Source organism: Mastigoproctus giganteus, chromosome 9, assembly GCF_048544385.1.
Source record: "Mastigoproctus giganteus isolate SK-2022 chromosome 9, ASM4854438v1, whole genome shotgun sequence".
Classification (NCBI taxonomy): Eukaryota; Metazoa; Arthropoda; class Arachnida; order Uropygi; family Thelyphonidae; genus Mastigoproctus; species Mastigoproctus giganteus.
In genome coordinates, this window is record NC_143583.1 from 5,738,780 (window position 1) to 5,763,943 (window position 25,164).

The 25,164-nt window shown below is 38.1% G+C and overlaps 1 protein-coding gene across 1 annotated transcript in view; it reads left to right on the plus strand.

Annotated features, from left to right (window-relative positions):
• Window positions 1-25,164, plus strand: part of tank (EI24 domain-containing protein tank) — a 155,082-nt gene that overhangs the window by 111,308 nt on the left and 18,610 nt on the right. The window contains exon 9 of the mRNA XM_090381416.1: window positions 1,332-1,440. Coding sequence (XP_090237542.1) covers window positions 1,332-1,440 — 109 coding nt within the window. The remainder of the gene's footprint in view (window positions 1-1,331; window positions 1,441-25,164) is intronic.

The window sequence follows — 25,164 nt, forward strand, 5'->3', positions numbered from 1 at the left end:
AGGAATTATTCTAGCAGGGATAAGGAGGTGATTATCCCCTTGTATAAGGCAATGGCCAAGCCACACCTCCAGTACTGTATACAGGTCTTGAGGATGTTTTAGAGCTGTTGGAACGAGTACAGAGAAGGGCAACAAGGTTTGTGAATGGAATGAAGGGTTGCTATTATGAAGAAAGGCTTAAGTTTTGCAGATTTCAGTGTCTGGAGACTAGGCACTTGCAAGGTGATCTGACTGAGGTGTATAAAGCCTTGAATGGTTTGAGCATGCTCATTGCTGATGGGATTCTTCCTCTTGCTCAGAAGAATTACCCGATTGGGCATAAATTCAAATTTGAAGAAAGACAGTTGTTAGGATGATGTAGATGTGTGAGGCCTCCGTAGCCGAGTGGCCAGGAGCGGGAGTGCAGTAGCACATGCTCTTTGAGTAGACTGGGGTTGAAGCCCCTGACTACTGAATACGGTCGATCTGCCAACCCGCACTGGACCAGCGTGGCAGATTATGGTCCATTTCCCTTAGCATGAATTGTTGAGCAAGCTTCCATCCTGCAGTGGGTTGATAATGTCTGCACTTTACTTTTACTTTTTAGATGTGTGGAAGTTTGTTGAGGCGGCTTCCATCCTGCAGTGGGTTGATAATGGCTGCACTTTACTTTTACTTTTTAGATGTGTGGAAGTTTGTTGAGGAGGCTTCCATCCTGCAGTGGGTTGATAATGGCTGCACTTTACTTTTACTTTTTAGATGTGTGGAAGTTTTTCTTTAGCCAGCGGGTAGTTGATTGTGGAACAGACTTCCATATTTTGTTGTGGAATTTGATAGCCTAAATAAATTTAAGGCTGAGCTGGAAAAGTATTTGGAATGAACGGAGGAGTGAAATTGGAGTGGTTTTTTTTTTTTTTTTTTTTTTTGGCTGATGCTGCATAAGCTTGCTTTCTTGCATCGTATACCTCTACTAATGCTAACCTGATTTACTGAGTAAAAATTGACCATATTTGTACTTCCTCGTGATTTTTTGTTTTCTAACACTATTAATTTAGTCGAGGGTGAAGAAATATTATTTTTTCATACTTTACTATATTTATTTCACCTAATATTAGCTAGCCTTTACAACTCTTCCCTCCCTACTTACATGGATTGCCATTGCATATAGCATTTGCTCATTGCTTGTTGCAACCCATAAGATGAGCAGATAGCATTCCTTATTTTCTTCATTTTTCATTGTTGTATTATTTCATTATTTTTATTCTCAAATTTTGAGCTACTTGTTTTTCCATTCTTTATATATAATCTAGAAAAAAATTTACCATTTCTAATTGAGTTAATATATATTTCAGGTTGGGAGTTGCATAAACGCTTATCCTTTATAGAAGAGAATTGGCCATATTTTCTGGGATTTGGTTTATCACTTGCTCTCACAACATCATTTTTATCATTTTTTGTCAGGTGAGGATGTGCCTGGCATTATATAATGAACGTTGTAATTTTATATTGAGCATTGTAATTAGTTTTGTATATTATTCTGATTCATAATAACTGCAGTAATACACCAGCCGTATTATCTGAAGCTATTAAAATAGGAATAATATAGTATAAGACTAGGCGCCTCCGTAGCCAGGTGGGAAGGAGCAGCAGTGCGTAGCACACGCTTCTTGATTAGACCGGGGTTCGAGCCCGTCACCACCAAATACGGAGGATGCTGAAAGGTCATTCAGGGAATGACCACCGCATATCCCGGAGCAATATGGCCTTAGTTGCTAATGCTCCTAAAAACCAAATAACAACAACAATAACATAGTATAAGACTGGATCAAATTAAAATGATAAAATAAAATAAAATAGACTGATTGTACAATAAAAGCATTAAGATAAAATATAAAGAATAGCAACAGGTGCTGCAAGCCATGATCCTGCAGTTTTTTAAGGATGTACCATCACAAGCTAAGTGTTACTGTTGATAAAGGAGGCAGTTGCCTCTGAAAGCTACAGTTGTTTTTATCACTTTTATTCCGTTTTATCACTTTTGTTTTGTATAGTGTAATTGCTATTCTTTATATTTTATCTTATTGCTAAATCTTAAGGTGGTAGATGACTTTCATCAACTGGTAAAATACCGCCACTTTGCTTATTGGAGGCTTGAGTTGGTGAAACCCATGTTTAGTCTCTAGAGCAAAGTTTCCGGCACCCCCCCCCCTCCCCCATACTTCTCCTTCAACCCATGCACGGTACTAAGTACTATAGGTTTTGATACCTTTCGTGTTTGGGGTTTTCATTAAAAAAAAAAAAAAAAAAAAAGTTTATTTTATTTTATCATTTTAATTTGATCTGGTCCTACACTGTATTATTCCCATTTTAATAAAGTTTCAACTGTTGGTGTATTATTGCAGTTATTATGAATCAGAACATTTCCAACCCTAGAGGCCTATTTGAAGAGTTTTGTATACTAGTTTGTAATTAAGCATTGTAATTAGTTTTATATATTAATTTTTTATTTCACAATAGTGGTAAATTATTTTTCACAAATGTTATGCAATACTAGGACTGATTAATAAATGTTAAGGGTATTTTATGGTTTCAGGCCTTCACCACTAATATATTGAATAATTTATTGAGTAAAAAGTAATTAACCTCGTTATCCAGAACTTGCTTATTCATCTGTATTTTTGCATGTGTGTGCACTCATACTCACTTTTCCTTTTATATTTTTTTTATTACTTATTTAAAGTTTTTCTTGTATGGTTATTAGCAAGTTGAAATACTAATATACCACTAGTCTAGTTTCTTTTTTTTTTTTGCATTATTTTAACTGTATTTTTTGTTACTGGTTTGGTTGAATTGTAAGTACTCAACTGTTATTGTATAATTTTGTCACTCTATTTGGGCACAATTATTTATGTCTGTTGCACTTCCAGATTGATTAGTGTGGCTGTTGGGGTCATCAATAGCAAGATGCAGGCCAGTTTTGTAGAAGCCCTCTGACTGTCCTTCAAACCACAACTCAGCAGCAAAACTACCTCACCATCAATAGCAAAGTGTTTTCCACGAAGAAAGGACTTAGGGCAGTATTATGCAGTAGTAAACCCACATTCGTAGGCACCTCACTGCAGCATGCGAGGAATGTGGTGAGGCATTATTGTAGAGCAGATGCACACCTTCTGACAGCTTTCTCCCATCTTTTTTCCTTTCAGCTTTATCAGGAGGTTAACACAGCACAGCCCTTTCGAAGGTCTGTTAGTATTACGCCATGCTGATCCCAAAAAACTGATGGTTTCATTTTCCTAGCACTTGGTTACACATTTGCCTTTTGGGATGTGGTGATTCTGCATGCTTCCATTGTTTCACATTTATTATTATTATTATTAGCTACATGTTGCAAGGAAGCCGAGGCTTATGCTGCACCAGCGAAAAAAAAATTCCCGAGTTACCCTTGGGAGGGGGGGGAGAGTAGAAGCAAATCACCAAGAAGAGAAGAATGATGATACCCAGCTCAGGACCCTGGGTGTGCCAAGCCCATACTCACCAGATGTTGAGCCCCTGGGGGTTTGTTTAGTTTCGAGATCATAGTGATGGATCCAGGTTTTATCAATGGTGACTAGCCATGAAAAAACTCCTCTTGCTTTTTCCTGGCATTGGCAACATTTTGCATGCACATAGTGTCCTTTCCTCCTGCTGGTAAGGTGTCAGAAGTCTTGGGAACCCAAGACTTCTGACACCTTACCTCTTATGTTGCATATAAGTATGTCTGTAACCATGTTACAGACATACTTATATGCAACTCTTGATGGGTGATGTTCTCCACAGACCCCCACACCAATTTGGAGCTAGTACTTTAATGCTAAAACAACAATCTTCCAGGAAAATAATGCCTCAATTTTTGCAACGTGCTCTGTTACAGCAGTTGCTGGGCATCCTGGGATTTCTTCATCATGCACTGGGCAGTCTTCTCTATAAATGGCAGCCATCGCTTCATGGGTTGTTTTGGGTGGTCTGTTGCACCCTGCAGAAAGGAGTCGAATCACTGATCTGTATTCAACTTTATCCATTGCGACACTTCATTCAGCACTGCAAAGGAAAAAAATAATGAATTGTCAGATCGAAACCAAAATATGTGTGGTTGCTATAGAGATTAAGGTATCAAACAAAAAAAATTCATCTTTCTTTTACAAATACTTCTGGGTGAATGCAAACCTTTTTTTTTTTTGAACCTCACCTCTTATGTACTGGTTTATTTTTTTCCTATTTACTTGGCTGCCATACAACCCGACATATTCTTACTTTACTTATATTGCATATAAGATTTAATAAATCTGATAAATTTTGATGTAGGTGCAAAGATGGAAGTGCCAAAAATACACAAGTGCCAAAAACTAGAAGTGTGAGGATAGCAGGAATAAGAAGTATTGTAGGTTTGTAAAAAAGAAAGAAAGAAAGAATGTGAATATCAAAGAATGTTGATACTTACATCTTTGTACCTACATCAAATTTTATCAGACTTATTAAAATCTTATATGCATATATAAAATAAACTCTTACATCCTTTACTGCTTCTTTGCAATTTTTGGTGCATCTGTCATACCTTACTTATTTATTTTTATCTATCAACATCAACTGAAACTTCTGGTTTAAACTCATGATTTAATATTACATTTCACATATATATGGTAAACATGGAAAATCCAGCACTCCACAATCTGGAATTCTTTAAAATCTGGCACAATTTACAAAAAAGCAACATTTTACACAGTCTGTAAATATTAATAATAAAATTAAACTATGACATTATTTAGTGCATTTACATCATTACTAAATAGTTGAATTTTTTAGACAAACCAAAGTTGATACATTAACATTATTATTGTAACAAAATAATTTAATAAAATTTAATAAAAAGAAGAATAATAATAATCAACAATAGTAACAAAAGAATAAAATAAATAAATAAAAAATAATAAAAATATAAAGGAAGATAATAAAAAAAGATAAGAAAATAGACTTTCATGTAAGTAACTATCCAATTGAATTTTAAATTATTCAAACTATCAGCCTCAACTACTTGTGGAGACAGCTTGTTTCAGTAATCAACAATTTGTTGGCTACAAGAAAACTTCCTGCAGTCCAATGTAAATTCCTTATGTTATAATTTCAATTTATGGACCCTAATTCTGGAATCCTTTATAACAGTTGAAAATTTTGCCTTCATTCATTTTACTATTCCCTCTAAGGTACCTAGGTACTTGGTTTGCCAACCTGTGTAGCCCACATATTTGATGATCTTCCTCCTAAAGTTGCCCTTTTACTGATTTCACTATGTGGGTTGCTTCTTTGGACCCTTTCAAGAGGCTAATTGTCATCTTTTTTTTTAGATGAGGCCTTCATACTTGGACACTATTCCAAGTACAGTCTTATAATTTTCCTACGTAGTGGGATCATGGCCTCCCTATCTCTACAGGCTACTGTTCGATAAATCATCAATAGTATACCATGGGCTTTTCTGGCCACCTGTTTACACTGCTTAGAGAACTTCTTATCTGTCCTTGTCATAACTCCCAGATCCCTTTCTTCTTTTACTGTTTTTATTCCAAACCCCACCATACATTAATGTAATGTATGATAACATAATGCACATTATTTTTTTTGGGTTGCTATTCCCCAGGTGTAAGGCCTTGCATTTTTCTTCATTAAAATATAGTTATCTTACTTTTAATTGTTTTCATTGGCAGAGATTGTTAATGATCTCTGCCAACGACTCTTCCAATCTTTATCCTGCAAATTTTGACATCACACTTTCTATCCAATCACTGAAAATCAGAATGACAGTAGGCCAAGAACCAATCCTTGGGGACCCTGCTTCTGATGTTTCACCAAGCCGAGGAATATTCATTAATCACAACCCTCTCCTTCTGCCTTGCATCATACCCTTAGTCCCAATATGATCCATCTTATTATTATTATTATTATTATTATTATTAGTTATATGGTGCAAGGAAGCCTGAGGCTTTTGCTGCACCAGCCAAAAAAAAATATTCTGAGTTACCCTGTGAGAGAGAGAGAATGTCTAGTTACATGAGTTTTTTATTGCAATTTGTTTACATTTAACAAATTAACCATTGGGACTGCCTTTTAGTCATTATCAATGTTTACCGATGTAAATAAGTTCAGTTGTTAGTGCCTAATATTCATTGAGATATACTGCTCTATAACTTCCCTAACACTAGGTATTCCTTCTAAAATCTGTAAAATCGTGGCACTGTTCGTTTCCTGAAGGTGCTGGATTTTAAAGGGTTTGCTATATATAATTACTGATCTGTAAGCTTAACTTTTGTGTCAAGAAAAATAATAGAATTGGTGGTTAAAGAAGGAATGCAGATCATCTTAACAGGAACACAGTAATCAATCAAAACTGCAATTATCTTTTTTATTTACAGTGCAAGGAAGTCTGATGGCTTCCTTGCACTGGTATAGCTAATACTAATCTACTAAGTTGGCTTCAACTTCAGGATTCAATAGAAGCATCAGCTTGTAGCAGAGGTAGGGATATATAGGGTGTCTCAAAAATATTGGTACAAACGCTTAGGGGAGGTAGGTAACATCTAAAGGAATGTGAATCACATAGGAACCCATAACCGGAAACGTCACGGGAAAGTAGTAGCAGAGGCACAAGGAGCAGAAATGACACAAGACAGTAATTAGTGGCAAACATTTATTTGATATAATATTAACAAGGGAGTATGAGATGGATGCATTCATGATGTTACAACAGGTGCTCGATGGTTCCACTATGAAAAGCGATGCATGCGTGACACCGCCGCAGCATGGATTGGCGGACACGGTCGAACACACCTGGAGTTTCTTTGACAGTAGCAGCAGCGCAGATGAGTCTCCCCCCGAGATCCATTTCCGTCTCTACAGGCGATTCATACACGATAGATTTGAGGGGCCCCCCACAGAAAGAAATCAAGGCTCGATAAATCAGGTGAACGTGGGGGCCAGGCAATGGGTCCACCACGGCCAATCCATCGACGCCCAAAATGCCTGTTCAAATGGTCATGAACACACCTTCCATAATGAGCAGGTGCCCCGTCATGTTGAAACCAAATGTTGCATCTCACATTTGTTGGAACATCGTCAAGTAACCCGGGTAGAACTTGTTCAAGAAAGATCCGATATTTAGCGGAGTTCATGCGGGATGGTAACAGGTATGGGCCGACTAAGCAGTCACTGACCATACCTGCCCACACATTTATTGCGAAGCGATGTTGTGCCGCATGGGGGTGCACACCGTGTGGGTTGTCGTGAGCCCACACACACGAGCATTGTGCTGATTGAATAAGCCTTCCCGAGTGAAATAAGCCGCCTCCGTGTACAAAACATAGGCTGGAAAATTCAAGTCTTGAACACTTTCTTGGAGAAACCACTCCGCAAAAGCCATACGTGCATGATGATCTTGTGGGAGCAGTAACTGAACCCTTTGACGATGAAAGGGGTGTAAGGAATCGTCGTGCAAGACACATGCTGAACACTGCAATGAGACACTCCTAAGGCAGAGGCAATGGCACCTCTGCTGGTAGTAGGGTTATTCTGAATGGCATTCAACACACTTTTTTCCATGGCGGGAGTTCGGGGCGAACTTGGTCTGCCTGCACTACTCCTGTTACCTCTAAATGACCCACAATCGCACAAATTTTGATGCTCACTTGCAAACAAACGGTGGTCCGGTACATGTCTGTCTGGGAAGTGTTCTCCATAAGTTCGTTGAGTGGCTCGTCCATTGCCCTCTGCTAATCCATACGCTAGGTGCATGTCTGCCAGCTCACAGTTCGTATATCGATGCATGCTCTTCATGCAGCGACTACTGCTTGAATGAGTAAACCAGAAATTTTCCCTCTCGCGAACTGATGAACAGCGCCATCTACCAACTTACAGTGATGTTTCCAGCTATGGGTTCCTATGCGATTCACATTCCTTTAGATGTTACCTACTTTCCCTAAGTGTTTGTACCAATATTTTTGAGACACCCTGTAGATGGGCAGAAATTCTTAAGCAAGGTTTCTGCTGTTTTTCCTGTTCAAAATCGAGTTTAGATTGATTAATAACTGTTTTACAATTGTTGAAAGGTTTAGCATAGGCAATTTTTGGCCATGCTAAACCTTGGCAGGCGATTTAGATACAAGCAATTGCAGTATGCAACATTATTATCTTGAATAGCCTTAACACATTTATTGGAAAACCATAGTTTAGATCAGGGGTGGGCAACCTTTTTAAATGGCGGGCCAAATAAAATATCTGTGAGGCACATATGGGCCAAATTTTTTTTTTTTTTAAGTTTTTCATGATCTTTAGGATTATTAAATGGTCTATAATTAAAAAAAAATTGTCATAAACAGTTATGTTATTTATTGTAATATTTATATTACAAAAATACAGTTATAAAAAAATTAAAGAGAGATTATTATAATTTCAGAGATTTTATAAAACCTTAATAATCTTAGATTTTCAATTATGCATTGTGATAGGTTTCAATAAATACCTTCATAAAAATAAATAGGTAAATCCTCTCCAAATTATTTACTTTTATCCATTGATTATTCACTGGCATTTGTCATTGAAACGCATTATATGCTTGCACTGCAATCACATTCTGCAGAGCCGAAAGTCCAGGAACCACTACTGACTACGTGCAAGTCTATACCTACTTACTAGGCACCTCCATAGCCAGGTGGGAAGGAGCAGCAGTGCATAACACACTCTTCTTGATTAAACCAGGGTTCGAGCCCGTCACCAACAAATATGGAGGATGCGGAAAGGTCAGGGAATGACCACCACATATCCCGGAGCAATATGGCCTTAGTTGCTAATGCTCCTAAAAACCAAATAACAAACAAACAAACAGCCTATTTACCAGTATTGCCAGAAACTCTGCTTTCTGTTTGGCAACACTGCTGCTTATTCAAGTTGTGATATATGACACAAATTCAAATGATTCATTAGATCATTTGAATTTGTGCCATATATCACAACTTGATATTAACAATTTAATAACAGCAAATATAATAAAAATTACAATAAACATAATTTGATGATGTTTATTCTTCAGTGGGCTGTTTATTATATATATTTTGAAAATGACTGCTGGCCAGAGATTGCCCACCCCTGGTTTAGATAATGAATGAGATTTTAGAGTGGAATGCAGAATTAAGGATTTGACCCTTACAAGAACAATTTCACTGTTGCATTTTGAGCAAACATTGGGCTCAGAAGATTTTAAACTGTAGTTCAACCAAGAAAAAGCAAAACAGAAGTCATGTCTTTCCTATCATCCCATTTCATATTCTTGTAATGCTAAATGACATGAGGCTGAGAATGGACGTGGGATCCAGTAGAGAAGAGATCATCATAAAGTTGGGATCTTATGCCTAGAGGACCAATAAATTTGACTATACTTTGAAAAGCTGTTGTCGAGGAAAATATTGAGTATTAGTTTTGTGGTTAGGATTGGCTATCATTCTGGTAGGTAAATGAACACTCTGTGTGAGGTCATTATTAATTACAAATGCCTCAGCATCTTGGCTGGCTGAAATTATGAACTTTAAACAAAAGTTCACAAAATCTAACAGTAAGGAAAATTACCTCACTGTTAGAAAAGTTAGAGTGGAGAAAATCAGAGTTTGAGTGATTAGTAGAGTTGGGTGAACAATACAGGCAACAGTTAAATTTAAAAGAAGAAAGAGACAGATTAAGAAGAGGTGATTCTTGATTTTTTAAGGAGTCCTTATGTGCTGTAATGTAATGACTAGATCGTATGTATAGCTTAGCTTAATTTTCATTTTAGGAGGTGAGTGCTGAAAATTAAGCTAAGCTATACATACAATCTAGAAGAGGTGATTCCTAATTAGGAAGTCTCTGACTAGATATACCAGAACAGACATGCACAAATACTACCATTGAAATTAAAGGAATCAGAGCAAATGATTAGTTAACAAAATAGCAATTACAGGTGTAAATTTACATTACTAAGATTCATTTGAGATATATGCTAATTTGTGAAATGAACGAGGAAGTTTATGAGAAGTTTAGTTCTTTTCTCACATAAGTTTGACCTATTAGTTTGGATGCATTCAGTGGAGTGGAAAACACGTATTAAGGAATTTTCTAAACGTGACATACTTTCAAGAATATTCAGCCCCTCAACGTAATGTAGCCCAGATAGTGCCTCTTGCATAAAATAATGAACCAGTGTATACTCCCCACCATGTCTTATTGAAGTGAAACTTGGGCACTCACCAAAAGAATGGAAGAGAAGCTGAGAACTACACAGCGAAGAACGGGACAAATTATATTGGGAATCAGACTGTTAGATAAGAAGAGAAACACATGGATTAGGCAGCAAACTCAAGAAAAGGACATCTTATCAAAACTAAAAAACTAAAATGATCTTGGGCAGGACACACAGCTCGAAGACATGATGACAGATGAACTAAGAAAATAAAGGAATTTTTCTAGCAGGGATAAGGAGGTGATTATTCCCTTGTAGAAGGCAATGGTCAGGCCACACCTAGAGTACTGTATACAGGTCTGGAGGCCTCATTTCAAGAAGGATGTAGAGCTGCTAGAATGAGTACAGAGAAGGCAACAAGATTAGTGAATGGAACAAAGGGGTGCTCTTACGAAGAAAGGCTTAAGGTTTGCAAATTACAGTGTCTGGAGACTAGGCACCAGCGAGGTGATCTGATAGAGGTGTATAAAGCCTTGAATGGTTTGAGCATGCTCGATGCTTATGGGATTCTTCCTCTTGCTCAGAATAATTACCTGAGAGGACATAAATTCAATTTGAGGAAAGACAGATGTAGGATAGACGTGCGGAAATTTGCCTTTAGCCAGCGGGTGGTTGGTTGGTGGAACAGACTTCCATTCCTTGTCGTGGAAGTTGATAGCCTAAATAAGTTTAAGGCTCAGCTGGACAGGTATTTCGACAAACAGAGGGGCGAAGTGGAAATGGTTTTTTTTTTTTTTTTGGCTGATGCTGCATAAGCTTGCTTTCTTGCATCAAATGCCTCTACTAATGCTAATGCTAACAGAATGGTACTCAAGAGGAGCTAGAAGAAAACCTGGAAGACATTGGCGGAGATGGATAGATGAAATTCATGAGTTTTTAGGGTAGTAAATGGATGGCCATTGCACAAAACAGAAAAACTGGAAAGTTGCTGCAGAGGCCTTCATCCTGTGCTGGATTGAAAATGGCTGATGATGATGAAGTTAGTGTTTGGCAGCCAATCTGTGAAAACACATTTTAGAGCTGCAATAGTTTTGGAATGAATTCTGAGCTAACCATTGATCACCTATAGGCCAAAATATTTGCACATTTCAGTGACTCATCATTTCCTGCAATCAAAGGGGTGTTCCTTGATTTTTTGTAGGATAATATACATATACAGGCTGGCCTCGATTAACGCAATTAATTCATCCCACGAGCGCATTGTTCAAAATGGAAACACATTAATCGAATATAATAATCAGTTGGAAAAATTATAATTCGTCCTTGACCTTCTGTAATGTTCATAAAGAATTTTAAAAGTACCTTCTAAATAACTTTTTAACTGTATACAATGTAAAAGATAATGAAAATAATTATGGAATTAAATGTTTATTGCATAAAACAGTGGTGCTCAAACTGCGTGCCGCAGAATATTTTAAATTTTCGAGGGAAACAGAGCGATACTCGACATCTGTCGGACACTGAGCGAACTACTAGCTCGAGATAGTTCACAGTTTCAGCATTTCTTATTAAGTTGTTTGGACCTAACTACTAAACGAAACTGTTAGGTATTTCTTTTGGTCTGGGTGCACCTTGAAAAAATTACTGAAACACTAAGGGCGCCGTGAACCGAGAAAGTTTGGGAACCTCTGACATAAAATACTCAATGAAGAAATGACTGTTGCGGAAATATTTGAACAGTGCTGACTTTCTCTTTTCATCAATCAATTTCCGATAGCCGACAACAATCTTCTCTGGGCCGTGGCGAAATAAATATCGCAGAAAACCTCAAACCTTTTGTTTGAGGTTCTCTGCGATATGAAAGATTTCATCTAATTCTTTTACCATTATCTCCTTCGTGGTAACATTTTCATCTGACTCATTTAAAAATTTGAATTTTTAATGCAAGTGTGCATTGACTTTATTAGCAGGAGACAAACAAGTAACACTTCTTCTGATGGTTGATGGAACACACTGAGCCGGGCAGCAGGCAAACATTTGTTTATTGACCGTACGACTCGTGGCAAGCTTAATGCACGATTCAAATCTTTTTCAACTATCGCATTAAAAAATAAAAATAAAAAATCGCGTTAACTGGAAATTTGCATCGTATAAAGTGAAAAATGGTATAATTTTTCAAATAGCGTTAACTGAAAATCACGTTATGCGAGGGCTGCCTGTATGTATTATGTACAAGTATATGTATCTATTTATAATTATATGTCTAGGACACAAATAAATTACATGTCTATAATGATAGTTCAAACCTTTCATACCTCAGCTGTGTCATGTGATTCTGAAAGATGATTCCTGGTCAACAAAGCGCAATTTTCTCAGTGGTACTGTCAAAAAGAACAGTGAAGCTGATGATTTCAGGATATTTTCATGTAATCAGATGTTGTGAAATTCAGATTACATAGTTATTTGAATTGTGCCAAGTCTATTTACTGGACCAATGGCAATTATCACCTCACTCCTCTATAGAAAGATATTAACCATCAGAGATCAGTATGTGTGGATGGGACTTTCCTCTTGTGGAATAATTGCGCCCTATAGATTTGATAAATACTGTAACTAGCCAGAGTTATCTTGACTTGTTAATGAATGATGCAGTTCCTGCAATAAGAACTGTTTTTTTTTCTGGATAGATTTGTGTACTTTCAACAAGATGGTGCAGAAAAGGGTTTCTGCTTCCGTAAAGGTGAGTACAGTGGTCTCAGAAAGATTTTAAATTCTGTACAGTGGGATCAACTGACGATGTTACCAACAGTAAATTCTAAGTGGGAAGCATTCAAGGAGATGTGCAAATGTATCCTCAATTCACAAAGGGGGATCGAAGGGTGACACGAGCAATTACAGACCAGTTAGTTTAACTTCTGTTCTGGGTAAAATAATGGAGTCACTGCTTAAAGATGCATTGCAGGATAATCTAGACAAGACTGAAGCAATAATTCAGACACAGCATGGGTTTGTTAAGGGAAAGACTTGTCTGACAAATCTGATTAGTTATTATGATGTGGTTACAAAGGAACTGGATGCAAAAAATAATTTTGATATCATATATTTGGATTTCAGGAAAGCTTTTGACACTGCTGCACATGGAAGGCTATTGTACAAATTGAAGCAGAATAGTATTAAGGGTAAGTTGCTACAATGGATAAAAGCATGGTTAAGTGGGAGAAGACAGAGGGTGGAAATCAATGGGTGCTGCTTTTCATGGACTAATGTTATTAGTGGAGTCCCACAGGGTTCGGTGTTAAGTCCACTGTTGTTTTGTATATTTATTAATGATATTGATGAAGGTATATCAGGCTTAATGTCGAAGTTTGCAGACGATACAAAGGTTCGCAGGGTTGTTAATGACAGTAATGGCGGTGTGCTACTGCAACAGGATCTAGATAATTTGGGCAGATGGGCTAAGAAGTGGCAACTGAAGTTTAACCTTGACAAATGCAAAGTACTGCATATGGGTAGAAGTAACCCCAGAGAAACGTACCAACTGTGTGATACAACACTTAAGGTGGTAGAAAATGAAAAAAAACCTGGGAGTACTGTATTTTCCCATGTATAAGATGCACCTTAATTTTTGGGCCCAAAATATGAAAAAAAAATGTATTACGTAAAGTTATTGAACTCAAGTTTTATTCATCATAAAATACATACAACTCATCACTGTCAAAACTCCCATCCATTAGCTTGTCCTCATCTGTATCTGATGACGAATCACTGTCTTCAGTTCCATCTATGGCATTTGAAATGCCACACTTCTTAAATGACTTGACAATGATCTCAATCTTGATATTATCCCAGGATCTTTTCACCCAAGTACAAACTTCTCCTATACAGTTGGTCGTCGACTTACGACCGACTTCTGTTTTGACTGACAGGTCGTAAGTCGATCTGGTCATATGTCGGCCATATATTTATTAACAGTATTTTTTAACCTTTCTAATCTTTTTATCATCTTTATAATTTATTTTTATAATCTTTTAAATTTTTATCATCTTTATAATTTATTTTTATAATCTTTTAAATTTTTATCATCTTTATAATTTATTTTTATAATCTTTTAAATTTTTATCATCTTTTATTTTTCATTTTAAATACAGTAATGTTTTCATCTTTTATTTAACGATACTGTACATACCTTCGTTTCTACGCCTAGGCTATCTCTCTCTCTCTGAGGTTAAATTCAAATGTTCTCTACATTTTAATTGGTTTATTGTTCATACTGTTTATAAAAAAACAAAACTACAATCTATAATTATATTGTACATAATGTGAAAAATAATACTGTACATAATGTACTGTTAACACAAAAATACAATATAAAATTAATGTAAAAATTAATACAAATGAAATTTACAAAATCAATTTTTAATCTTTGCTTGTGCTGGGTTGTGCCTCGTCAGGGTCATGTTGTTGGGTTGAGGTAGGAGTTGTTTATTTATAAGAGACATTATGCAAAGCAAATCTTTTTTAAATACGCTTAAACCACCCAGTACTAGCTTGAAAATCTTCTGCGTAATCGTCTCCGGCGCGTGATTTTAAACTCTGAAACAAACTTCTAGCCTTTGCTTGCACTGTGTGAAGACTCATGGGTGTATTTTTTTGTATTAAATCTTCCATCCACACAAACAACAATTTCTCCATTTCATGGATGGGTTCCTGTCGTTGTTTGGTTAAAATTGTAGCCTTAATAGGTGCAGAACCTTACAGCTTCCCGAATTCTTTCTTTGTCCTTAAGTCACGTGCTATCGTATTCACTTTCTTTTCGTCTTCATACTGCTGGATAATTTTCATTTTACACTCTAAATCAATAGTTTTCCTTGACTTCTTAGCTGGCGTATATGTAGATGAAGGCATTTTTCTTTTACTAAACATTTTATGCGTATTTCAGTAGAATTTTAATTAATACACCACACGCAACAGATGCTTGAAAGTGACTGGGTGTATGTGAGAGAGAGCGACTGAGTGTATGTGCTGTCCTCAGGCCTCCCGTCATCGATGTGCCTCCTCACCTGGGTTATGGGTGTCCTCAGTAGTGACTTCCTGATTTATTATTAATTTATTTATTATTATTATTATTTTTTTTGTGGTCGTAAGTCGACGACCAAGTGTAGTTGGTTTCTTCCCTCTTCCTGCTGGTGTCAAATTGTCCTCAGAAGACTTCATCCATTGGTTCCATTCGTCTCTCATGGCAGCTTTTAAGGGTTTGTTAATTCTGACATCAAGTGGTTGGAGCTGGGATGTCAAGCCTCCAGGTTTTGTTTTTTGCTCTGCAACAATCGTCTTGGTGTTTTTTGTTATGTGTGCCCTGAACTGATCAAGCACCAATAGGGCAGGTTTGCGTAAGAGCCCACCTAGTCTCCTGCACCAAATTTTCTCAAACCAGATCTTCATCCCATCCTGATCCATGAACCCTTGTCATGAACGTAGACAATCACTCCTCGAGGAATGTCTTTTGGCATTGTTTTGCATTTGAAAATCAGCATAGGAGGCAGCTTGGTTCCGTCGGCACAACAAGCGAGAACAACTGCATAATGGCTCTTTTCATGTCCCTGAGGTTGCCACAGACATTCTCTCAGATATGCCAGACAAGCTGTACTTGCTACCTGGGAGTCTAAAACGCTGATGGAACTGATATTTGGGTGACACTCAAGCCAAGTGGACCCAATTTTGGCGAAGTCCGGACGGTCTGTGACAGCCAGATCCTCTGCTTGCACCTTCACGATGGTGGGACTGTTAGTAATCCTTGGTATAACTTCCATGCACAAGTACATGGTGGGTGACCACCCAGGTGTGAACCAACGTAAGCAGGGGTAGAGGTGGCTTCCGTTTTCTAGTCACACCGACCCAGCAGGTCGAGATACTGAGGCTTTTGCAATTACTAATGACCTTGGGCTCCTCCGTAGCCAGGTGGGAAGGAGCAGCAGTGCGTAGCACACGTTTCTTGATTAGACCGGGGTTCGAGCCCGTCACCACCAAATACGGAGGATGCGGAAAGGTCATTCAGGGAATGACCACCTCATATCCCGGAGCAATATGGCCTTAGTTGCTAATGCTCCTAAAAACCAGATAACAAACTAATGACCTAGCACAGATTGTTCATTTACGTACAAGAATACCGGACAATCCTAATCATACAGCCAATACACTTGATCTTTTTCTCACAAACAACCCTTCTAAGTACACAGTCGAAGTGAGAGGTCCTTTAGGCACTTCAGATCACAACTTGGTGATTGTCTCTTCTCTAATGGAACCTTTATCTCATGGCTATTTCCAACCTCGTGTTGTTTGGCATTACAAGAATGCAAAATGGGATGACCTGCGAGACTTCTTTTCCTTGGTCGGATTACTGTTTCAAAACTTCTGATGTCAACGTTTGCTCAGATCGTGTCAGTGAAATTATTCTTGGCAGGAATGGAATCCTTTATCCCACACTCCACTTTAAAATCTCGTCCTTTATCTAAACCTTGGTTTTCCAATAAATGTGCTAAGGCTGTTCAAGAGAATAATGTTGAATATCTTAATTGGCTTGTTTCTAATTCTTCAGTTTCATTTTCTGCCTACACCAAAGCTCGCAACAATTGTAAAGCAGTTATTAATCAGTCCAAACTAGAGTTTGAACAGGCTAAGAGTAGAAAACTTGCTTCTTGCCCTAATGGTAGCCCAGCATTCTGGTCTCTTGCCAAAGCTATTGGCCGCAACTTTTGCCCATCTCGGCTCCCAATTCTGTTCAAACCAGATGGTTCTGTTGTCACTTCAGCCAAGGATAAAGCTGACCTGCTAGCATCCCATTTTTCTTCCAGCTCATGTATTAATGATCTTGGTAAAACACCTCCCACCATTCCCAACACACTCCATTCAATGCCTCCTGTGGTCTTCCGTCAAAAGGATATCAGAAGGATTTTGATGAATCTTGATGCTAAGAAAGCTGCAGGTCCTGATGTTATTACTCCACTTGTTCTCAAAACCTGTGCTCCTGAACTTACTCTTATTCTTTTTCACCTTTTTTCACTTTCTTATTCCAAAGGTGTTTTTCCTTCTGCTTGGAAATTTGCTCATACCAGCTAGTTCCTAAAAAGGGTGACAGATCCCTCCCATCCAATTATCGTCCCATTGTAATTACTTCTACTCTTTCTAAAGTAATGGAGAAATCAATTAACCGCCAACTCTTAAACTACCTAGAAACCTTCTGTCTGATCAACGATCGCCAGTATGGATTCCATCAGTGTCTATCCACTGGTGATATTCTGGCTTATGTTACCCATTTATGGACTAATTCAGTGGAAAAGTTCGGTGAAACACAAGTAGTTGCTCTTGGCATCTCAAAGGCTTTCAGTCGTGTTTGGCATAAAAGTCTTCTAAACAAGCTTCCATCTTATGGTTTGCCAACTGTTTTTAGTAATTGGTTATCCAGTTTTCTCTGTGATCGCTCACTGAGGGTGATGGTAGATGGCTCTCTGTCTTCTAACTTCTCCACTAATGCCGGTGTCCCCCAAGGTTCAGTTCTTTCCCCCACTCTTTTCCTCTTGTATATCAATGACCTTCTTCCATTGACTGGAAATTCTATCCATAGTTTTGCTGATGATAACACATTGCATTCAACTTTCCATTTTGAGAAACCTTGTCCAGCTCAATCCGCTTCAACTTCTCGAAAATCTGCTACCAATTCCTTAAATGCCGATCTTCAGGTAATTCTCCAGTGGGGCAAAGACAACTTAGTTGATTTCAACCTGTGGAATGTTTTCCAAGGTCGACCTGGTGACTAATCCTACCTCACCTGGGGATTCTTTTCTTTGTGATCGATGTAAGGAGTGCACCGATCTTAAATTAGAATTTGGTGCACTGATGGAACAATTTGTGAGCGGACACGCTTAGACCTCAGTTAAGTGGCTTACTTTTGGACAGTACTTTTAAATATTTGATTTATTTAGATATTGTTGGATTATTTTGTTATAGGTTTTCCTGTAACTGTTTGATTTTAATAATATTATAGATATAATTTTTTAAAGTTAATTTCATTGATATTTATTTAATTTTATAATGGTAGTTACGAGATCTGCCTTAAACACGTCACAGGGTATCGTGACTCACATGGAAATAGCCGATGGCCATTTACGGGTGAGTAATGATTTAATCCGTTGTGGAACCTGTGGAATGTTTTCCAAGGTCGACCTGGTGACTAATCCTACCTCACCTGGGGATTCTTTTCTTTGTGATCGATGTAAGGAGTGCACCGATCTTAAATTACAATTTGGTGCACTGATGGAACAATTTGAGTCCCTGAAAAAACGAGTGCTTGCCCTCGAGAATAACGCATCTGGGAGCTTGTCAGGGACTCAAAACTCCAGCAATCTACCAAGTGATGCACACCCGATTCAAGCCTCAAAACAGAAAAACCAAGTGCAAACTACTCTGGTTAAAAAGGACATTGTTTTATTATGTGCCTCCATTGTCAGGGAAATGGGGAATATTTTTTGTAATAAGGATAGGTGGAGCAGAACCAGGGTATGTCTGCCGGGAGCAACTATTGATGATGTCACCAACAGATTGTCAGATTTTAAAGGGGGTAAAGAAAATATTATTATTCATGTGGGGACAAATGATATTAAACGTACACGATCTGATGATTTGTTGGAAAAATACAGGACCATGCTGAGGAAATGTCGCGAGCTAGGCCATAATGTCTATGTGTCTGCAATTCTGCCCAGACACGATAGGAGGGATTATATGTTAAGAGCCTTGTGGATTAACTCAAGACTTGAAGGAATCTGCAAGGCTTTAGGGGGTGAATTTCTATCAGCATGGCCCACACTTGTAGGTAGAAGGAATTTGTTTTGTAGAGACGGGATACACTTAAACAAAGGTGGTGCAAACGTTTTTGCCAGTATTATTGAGGATACCTTAAAGGTTCAGGGAAACTGCTAGTTAGGGGAAATGCGGTTAATACTGACACACGTTTATCTGATAATATTGGTCAAAGTAACCCTTGCACATACCTTAAGAGTTCTTATCTGTTACCCCAACTGGACGTATTATCTAGGTGTTCTGGGGGCAGAAACGTTTCACGTGAGCGGGTAGCTAATATCAGGGAAGAGAGCCTAAAAAACTTCAAGGGTTGTGTTAGGGTTGTTAAATATACAAGAACAATAAATCTTAATTGTTTATATAGTAACGTTAGAAGTGTCGTCAATAAAATGAGCGAATTCGAACTGCTGGTTAAAACAAGTAACGCGGACATAATAGGGCTTACAGAGACGTGTTGCCAATTGCCGGGTTCCACACGGAAATTGGGGATGATGAGTTTAAGTACGGCTTTTATAATGTATTTAGGAAGGATAGGGGTAGATAGAAGGGGTTGTGGGGTAATGCTTCTTATCAGAAGCAGCCTGAGTGCGACGATAGCTTTCCCGGATTCAGATATTTCACATGCTAGTATAGAGTCTGTACGGTGTGAGATAGTTGGAAACAAAGGTATAATGCGAGTAGGAGTAATCTACAGACCAGGTGATTGTGAAGATTATGACAAAAGCCTCTACATGCAAATGGAATGGGGCAAGTAAGCGTCAATACCTTATTATGGGCGATTTCAATTTGCCTCTAATTGATTGGAGTAAATGGGAAGGAAACTCGACATGGGGAACAAAATTTTTAAATCAACTAGATGACTGTTATTTGTATCAAAATATCAGGGAAAGTACTAGAGAAAAGAATATCCTAGATCTCATCATCACACATGAATCAGATGACATAACAGGGCTGACAGTAGAGGAACCAGTAGCAGGAAGTCATCGTTTAGTTCTACGGTTGATGATGATGAGAGAGGTAGCAGAGGTAAAAGGCAAAGGAATGGGTTTTAATTTCAGAAAAGGAAATTATGATGCCTTAAGGTACTACATGGCCTCTATTAACTGGGTAGATATCGCGCAGAGAATGAATACAATTGAACTGTGGTACACTTTTAAAACATTAATCACAGATGCCTTGAATGCGTATATACCATGAAAAAAATACTCCACGAGAAGGGTTCCAAGTTGGAAGAATAGTGAAGTTGCCACATTACTTGAGCAGAAAAAGGTGGCATGGAAAGGTTACAGAGCAATAAAAAGTACTGAAGCCTATAACAGCTACAAGGTGATGTGTAATAGAGCCACAGAAAAGGTTCGACAGGCAAAGGCAGTTTATGAGAAATCACTAGCAAACAGAGCAAAGAGGGGGGATAAAGAATTCTTCACATATATAAATGCCAAGAAGAGCAGGACAAACCAGATTGGACCTTTACGTAAGGGAAATGGGATAGTAATAAATACACCAGCTGCCGTTGCAGATGAACTCAACAGTTATTTTGCATCAATATTTACAAATGAAAAGCCTTTTGTGGCAATGGGAAATTGTGGGAGCGAAGTTAAAAAATATGTAATTCATGATATTGAAATTTCGCAAGATTATTTAATGAAAAAACTTTCGAGCCTACAGAGCAGTAAGGCTTCTGGAGTTGATGGAATATACCCTATAATCTTAAGAGAGGCGGCAAGCTAGTGCATTGAACCATTGAGGCTAATTATGCAAGCATCACTAGACTCTGGGGAGATTCCCTTGGATTGGAAAAGTGCAAATGTATCTCCCATACATAAGGGTGGCTCTAAAAGTGAAGTTGGAAATTATCGACCTGTCAGTCTGACTTCAGTAGTAGGGAAAATCATGGAGGCAATGATCAAGGGTGGAATTCAGGATCATTTGGATCGAATTAAAATTCTCAAGGATACTCAGCATGGTTTTGTAAAGGGAAAATCATGTTTAGCAAATCTGGTTCGCTATTTCGAAAGGATCACTCAAGAGCTGGATTTAGGGAATATTTTCGACATTGTTTATTTAGATTTCAGCAAAGCTTTCGACTCAGTCCCAAATAATAAGCGGTTGCTTTATAAGCTGGAACAGGTTGGAATCACTGGGAAAATCCTTAGATGGATAGAAGGATGGCTTCAGGGCAGGAGGCAGAGGGTTGTGATAAATGGCTATTCCTCAGATTGGGTTGATGTAAGAAGTGGGGTTCCCCAAGGATCAGTATTTAGGACCACTGTTGTTTTTAATTTTCATAAACGACATTGATGAAGGGATAGAGGGAGTGATGTCTAAATTTGCAGATGTTAAAATTGGTAGAGTAGTTAATGATCACTGTCAAGCTGAGCTTCTTCAGAGAGACCTAGATAGACTTCAGGAATGGTCAGAAAAATGGTAGCTATGCTTTAATCCAACAAAGTGTAAGGTATTACACCTGGGAAACAGTAATCCTAAAATAACTTATTCACTTGGTGGAGTTCAACTAAACCCAGTACTGGAGGAAAGGGACTTGGGTGTTACGATAAGGTCAGACGTTAAATTCTCTGAGCATTGTAAACAGGTTGCAAGGAAGGCACATGGTGTCCTGTCGATGATCTATCGAACTTTTGCAAGTACAGATAGGGGTGCAAAGAAGGGTAACTCGCCTGGTGTGATCGGCAAAAGGGCGTCCTTATGAAGAAAGACTTCGAATATGTGGGTTGCAGAGTTTGGAAACTAAACACCTTAGAGGAGATTTGATTGAGGTGTTTAAGGCTCTGAGAGGCATCAGTAAAATGAATGAGGAGAAAACTTTCAAGATTATAAATGATGCTAGAACTAGGGGACATAAATTCAAGTTACGGGGTGGGGAAATGTTTAGATTGGACTGCAGGAAGTTTTATTTTAGCCAGCGAGTTATAAATTACTGGAATAAGTTGCCTTCATGGGTGATAGAGGCTGACAGTTTGGGGAAATTCAAAGTTCATCTGGATAGTACTTTCGGGTAAGGGAAGCGGCATAGGATGATAGGTTTAATTTCCATTTTTAAAATAAAATAAATTATTTAGTTAATAAAGTTAATAAATTATTAAAATAAATAACTATTATTATTTAGTTATTTATTTTATTTGTGTATTTATTTAGTTTATTTTTTTGTTTTTATCATTGTTTTGCTTGGATTTTTTTTTTTTTTTTTTTTTTTTTTTGGCTGGTGCAGCATTAGCCATAGGCTTTCTTGCACCATGCAGCCGTTACTAATACTAACCCTTCTAAAACTCAGTCTTGTATTATATCTCGCAAAAAGGATTCTTCTGATCCCATGCTTATCTTTAGGGACACTCCGATTTCTAGGCAAAATGATATATCTCTTTTGGGGATTACCATGACTTCTGATCTCTCTTGGCACAAGCAGATTACAAATATTGCTTCCTCTGCATCTAAAACACTTGGTTTTCTCTTTCGTTCTCAGTGTTACTTTTCTTCCAAACAGCTGCTCACTCTGTATAAATCGCAAATCCGTCCTTCCATGGAATATTGTTCCCACATCTGGGGTGGTGCCCCCAAAACCTCCCTCAGGCTTCTTGATTCCATTCAGAAGAGGGTAGTTAGGTTAATTAATGATTCATCTCTAACAGAGTCTCTCCACTCGCTTTCTCATAGACGTAATGTTTCTGCTGCATGCCTCTTCTACAGATACTTCCATGGGCACTGTTCTTCTGAATTGGCTTCTATAATTCCCCCTCTCTCCTTCAAAACAGTCCGAACACGTGCCGCCACCAGCCAACATCCATTTACTGTCCAACTTCAAACCCACAGAACCAACTTTTCATCTTCCTCATTTATTCATTCAACTGCTGTTTTCTGGAACAACCTTCCTTCATATGTATTTCCTGAAAATTACAATCTGCAGAAGTTCAAGTCCAATGTCAACAAATATCTTCTTTCATCTTCTCAACCTCGAACCCAAGCACGGTACTAAGTACTATAGGTTCTAATACCTCTCGTGTTTGGGGTTCACATAAAAAAAAAAAAAAAAGAGAAAAAGAAAGAAAAAAAATGTCCACTTGTCTTCACAGTTACAGTTTTCACCCCATTCTTATCAACAGTTCTGTTACTTGGGACATCAAATTGAAGGGGGACTTTGTCCATATTTGTAATCTGTCCCAAATCAAACTGATGTCTCTTCCGACAAGGAATGACAAAATGATGAAATTCAAGGACCTTCTGCTCATAGCTTTCAGGCATCTTTTGGGCAAGTCTGGTGCATGTGCGCATGCTTAGTCCATTCCGTTTCATGAACCTGAAGCACCAATTGTGTCCTCCTTTGAAATCAAAAACTTCTTTTTCATCAGCAATTCTTCTTGCCTCATGCTGAACCATCTCTGTGACACAGGAATTCCAATTGCCCTTTGCTCCTCAATCCATATCTTCAAAACCCTCTCTAAATCAGGCCATTTTGCTGACTTCCTCTAATGGCTTTCTTCTGCCATGGCATTTTCAGTAGGGTTTCTTCTTCCTGTAGCCAGTCTCGGATTGTTTTCTCAGTTCGAGGAGGACCAAACTGACGTTCAGCAGCAAGATTTCCATTCACTTTTGCAAACTGGATCACTTACCTTGAATTCAGCACTGTACGAAAATCTTTTCTGAGCTATTTCTGGGCAGAACATGGCAAAATGTAACCTAATGTACCGGTAACAAGTGCAAAACAATGAGCGCAAAGACAACAAGCGCGAAAAAGCGGGAAATGCAAGTAAAAAAATCTAAAACCACTGTATAAGACGCACCCAGTTTTTAGTCCCCAAATTTTTCGAAATAAAGGTGTGTGTTATACATGGGGAAATACGGTAATTGTGCAGTCAGATATTAAGTTTTCTGAGCAATGCAGACAAGCTGCCAGGGCAGGTCATGGGGTTTTGTCAATGATATATAGGAATTTTGCTAGCAGGGAAAAGGAGGTGATTGTCTCTCTGTATAAGGTACAGGTCTGGAGGCTTCATTTTAGGAAGGATGTAGATTTGCTTGAGCGTGTACAGAGAAGGGCAACAAGATTGGTGAGGGGAATGAAAGCATCCTCTTACCAAGAGAGGCTTAAGTTCTGCAAATTGCAGTGGCTGGAGACTAGGCACTTGCGCGGTGATCTGATTGAGGTGTATAAGGCCTTGAATGGGTTCAGCACACTGAATTCTGATGGGATCCTTCCACTTGTTCAGATTATGAACCTAAGGGGGCATAAATTCAAATTAAGAAAGGCCAGATGTAGAATAGATGTGCGGAAATTCGCCTTTAGCCAGCGGGTGGTTAAATACTGGAACAAACTTCCATCTGTTGTTGTGGGAGTTGATAGGTTGAATAAATTTAAGGAGGAACTGGACAGGCATTTGGAGGGAATGATGTGATTTTTTTTTTTTTTTTTTGGCTGATGCTGCATAAGCTCATACACTTGCTTTCTTGCATCACATGCCACTACTACTATTTTCACTCTGATGTCTGTATCTATTTGGATAGTGAATTTCCTGAAAAATGGATGAGTTGCAGGGAAATACTTATGAATACACGTCAAGGTCTTCAGGCATCGCTCTTCTAGGTTTTTTGCATGAGTTATAAGTTTCTGAAATATTTGTTGTTTTTAAACATTCATAAACCAAAAACATTGCAGGATTTTTGGTTAATGATACAACAGGAAGAAGGCAAAATTACTTCTCGTGTCCACCACTGTATTATGCTGTTGAGAAATAATGTTCATATATATATATATATATGCTGGTAGCAGATATTTTAAATATGTGTTCAGAATATTGTAACTTCTCTAATATATATATTCCATTTCCGTTTATGTAGTATATTTGAAATCTTTTTCATATTTGCTCACTTTCCAAGATACAGCACATTATGTATGTATTTAAACATTATTTTGACTCACTTTTGTTTGTCTTCCCTCACACACACACATTCTCTCTCTCTCTCTCTCTCTCTCTCTCTCTCTCTCTCTCTCTCTCTCTCTCTCTCGTATTATGTGTGTTAGATTTTTTTAGAATTTATGGAAGGGCAAATACTTATGGTTTCAGTACAGCAAGATATACACCAATGCACCT